Source organism: Acanthamoeba castellanii (genome assembly GCF_000313135.1).
Source record: "Acanthamoeba castellanii str. Neff unplaced genomic scaffold scf7180000084653, whole genome shotgun sequence".
Classification (NCBI taxonomy): Eukaryota; Discosea; order Longamoebia; family Acanthamoebidae; genus Acanthamoeba; species Acanthamoeba castellanii.
In genome coordinates this window covers 72,394-75,189 of record NW_004457247.1, presented here as the reverse complement: position 1 = coordinate 75,189, position 2,796 = coordinate 72,394, and the positions used below count along the sequence as shown (strand labels likewise).

At 57.1% G+C, this 2,796-nt stretch overlaps 3 protein-coding genes across 3 annotated transcripts; 2 read left to right on the top strand and 1 right to left on the bottom strand.

Annotated features, from left to right (window-relative positions):
- On the bottom strand, window positions 1-486 carry ACA1_104250 (uncharacterized protein; the record flags this gene model as incomplete). The annotated part of the gene is made up of 2 exons (XM_004332951.1): window positions 1-118; window positions 216-486. Coding segments are annotated over 2 exons (389 nt in total), but the record flags the coding sequence as incomplete, so codon positions are not given.
- Window positions 487-612: 126 nt separating this feature from the next.
- ACA1_104240 (uncharacterized protein) lies at window positions 613-2,027 on the top strand (the record flags this gene model as incomplete). The annotated part of the gene is made up of 7 exons (XM_004332950.1): window positions 613-665; window positions 746-980; window positions 1,021-1,137; window positions 1,216-1,317; window positions 1,474-1,602; window positions 1,740-1,913; window positions 1,950-2,027. The coding sequence occupies 7 exons, from the start codon at window positions 613-615 to the stop codon at window positions 2,025-2,027; spliced, it is 888 nt and encodes a 295-aa protein (XP_004332998.1).
- A 376-nt stretch (window positions 2,028-2,403) lies between these two features.
- On the top strand, window positions 2,404-2,784 carry ACA1_104230 (GTP cyclohydrolase, putative; the record flags this gene model as incomplete). The annotated part of the gene is made up of 1 exon (XM_004332949.1): window positions 2,404-2,784. A coding segment is annotated over one exon (381 nt), but the record flags the coding sequence as incomplete, so codon positions are not given.
- Between the last annotated feature and the right edge of the window lie 12 nt (window positions 2,785-2,796).

Genomic DNA, 2,796 nt, shown 5'->3' with positions numbered 1-2,796 from the left:
CGGAGTCCGCCCGAAGGAGGACCTGGGAGGTCAGTTGCTGTCCCGCAGCGCCGAAGGCTCGTTCGCCTCCGCAGCCATTCAGCAACAGTCGCATAATCTCCACATTGCCCTTCACCGCCTGTCCTGTGCCCCAACGACCTAGTGAGTACCAGCAAGCGCTTGCCGTCTCGGGATCACACGGGAGTACCGTTACCGTACGATTGTAAGCGGGGTACCGCGCCACTTGAACCGAGAACTTGAGCCAGGTCGGGTTCTGTTTGCAGCGTAGTGCTTGACCAATCTCCACATCTTCGATCTCGACTGCATAGTGCAGCCGGGTGTGAAGCGAATTGAGCGCGTTCGTAATAAATTCTGCCGTAGGGGGCGGCTCATCCCTAGACCACAGGTGATCGGCCGCGTGGGTGTAGAACAGGGCGGGATTGGCCACGTTGTCCACCGAGAAGCTCGACCAGCCGTCTGCGAGCGCCGCTCCTGTGCCTTGCTCCATCTTCGCGTATTAATTTTTCTTGGCAACAAAACTTGGCTTTCTTTTCGATTTTATTTGTATTTATTTCTTTTTGTTTTGCTTTGGCCCAAGATTCGTCAGTACAACTCAACACGCACACTAGCAAGATGCGAGCCGCGTTGGTCAAGCGAAGCACCTCCCGCCTGCACCCCCTGACCAGGTACCTCCCACTTTCCTCCTCCTCCTCATCGACGGCACCCAATTTGATTATTTTATCGGCTGTGGCTCGCGTGGTCGCAGGGGGCCTTGCGCGAGCTCGCTGCGCTGGTTTGGGACAGCAAAGAAGGAGACTGCAAAGGCCACGACCGCGCACGCTTCAACGCCGCTGGAAGCGTCGAACCTGCCAGACCCGCGAGCGTTCGCGCAGGAGAAGGCCTTCTGGGCCACGCAGGAACCGCTTAAGCAGAAGCGCCTCCAGGCCAAGGAGAAGGGCGAGGCAGGTCTTCCTTTCTCCCATCACTGCCCAATCCTCTCGGTACACACGATGATGACGCTGGTGCCTGTGCTGTGTGCAGCCGCACTTTGTGTTCCTTGAGGGTTCGGGTGGTGCTGGCAAGAAGGATCTCCTGTGGCGCTTGAACAAGATGGGCCACGAAGTCGTCTTCCATCCCTACCTCGCCTTCCTTCTTGACGTACGTCGCGTACTCCTCACGTTCGCGAATGGGACCAGTTTCGTGTTTTTACAGCGCGTGCATTGCATCCCAATGCAGAGCCAGTACCCCTACTCGCCCACGCGGGACCACGACATCTTGCAGGTGCGGTGGGGCAACAAGATCATCACTGCCTTGGAAAACATCGCCTCGCTGTCCAAGGTAACGAACGCATCAGTGCCGCGCGCCACCGATGATGATCATTCGCTTCTTACGCGTTCCTTCCTCTCTGCTCTGCTCTGCTCTGCTCTGCTCTGCTCTGCTCTGCTCTGCTCTGCTCTGCTCTGCTCTGCTCTGCTCTGCTTCGCTCTGCTTCAGACCGGCAAGGCGTACAAGAGCAACCTGGTGTTCGTGCATCGAAGTCCCATTTCATCCTACCACTATGCCCGCGATAGGAATCCTGACGAGGCCGCGCTCTACCTCTCCCTCATGCGCCAGATCACAACAGTACACGCACCTCCCTTGTCGGTTGGTTGGTTATGGGTTGGTCAAGGATTTGAGCTTAAGGAGCCCTCTCTTCGCGCACACTGCAGGCGTTCTCTTCATCAGTGGTGTTATGTAAGGCCGACCCCCTGCGAGTCCAGGAGCGTCTGGGCGAGCGTCTCATGGTACCTCCCGAGAAGGAGAAGGCCCTGCGGCGGGAGTTGGGCGAGTCGACCGACCTGGACGTCATCCAGCGCGAGATCGACGCCTACGAGCGACTGCTTCTGACCCCACCTTCTACTGAGCGAGAGCACCACGGCATCGGCGCCACGGTGGTGCACACGACGTCGTCCAAGCAGGCCACCGCCCAGATCCTCAAGACCTACGGCGTAGAGATGAACTGGGTGTGGGAGGACCTCAAGAAGACCTCCTCCCCTCCAGCCCACTAAAGCTGGCCAACAGGAAGACAAGCCTTCTTGCCTTGCCTGACGCGGCTCTCGGCGCGATGCATTTCTTTTTCTTTTCTTTTTCGGACAAAGACGAAGCGAAGGCAGCAGCTTTTGTTTGGTCATCTTTCGTACCTGCGACGTCCCTGGCCTCTGCTTGTCCAATCCGCCCCTCCTCGCCGACAAGAACGGTTGCGATACCAAACCAGCTCATCTGGCAGTGGGTAATCTAGATATCCTGCATCCCTCATTTTATCATCACAATTTGTGTTAATTTTTCGTGATTAAGATTTATTTGGTGTAGATGCTGATGTGCGAATCCCCTCTCGTTCTTTGCCATCAGAAATCGGAACAAATTTGAGTAGATCGGGAGTTTCCGATGGAGCTATCAATGAAGAACGAAGAGGTGCCCACTGCGGCTGACGGCACAATCGAGAACAAGGTCCTTGACAAGCAGCAAGATGACGAAGAGGCGAAGATGAAGAAGATGACCGATGCCGTGCGCACGTTGATCGAGTGCGTGGGCGAGGACCCTTCCCGCGAGGGCCTCGTCAAGACGCCGCTGCGCATGGCCAAGGCCCTCCAGTTCTTCACCAAGGGCTACCACGAGAACCTCGAGACCATCGTGGGCGGCGCCGTGTTCGAGGAGAATCACGAGGACATGGTCATCGTGCGCGACATCGACCTCTTCTCGCTGTGCGAGCACCACATGATCCCCTTCTACGGCAAGGTGCACATCGGCTACATCCCCAACAAGAAGGTGCTCGGCCTC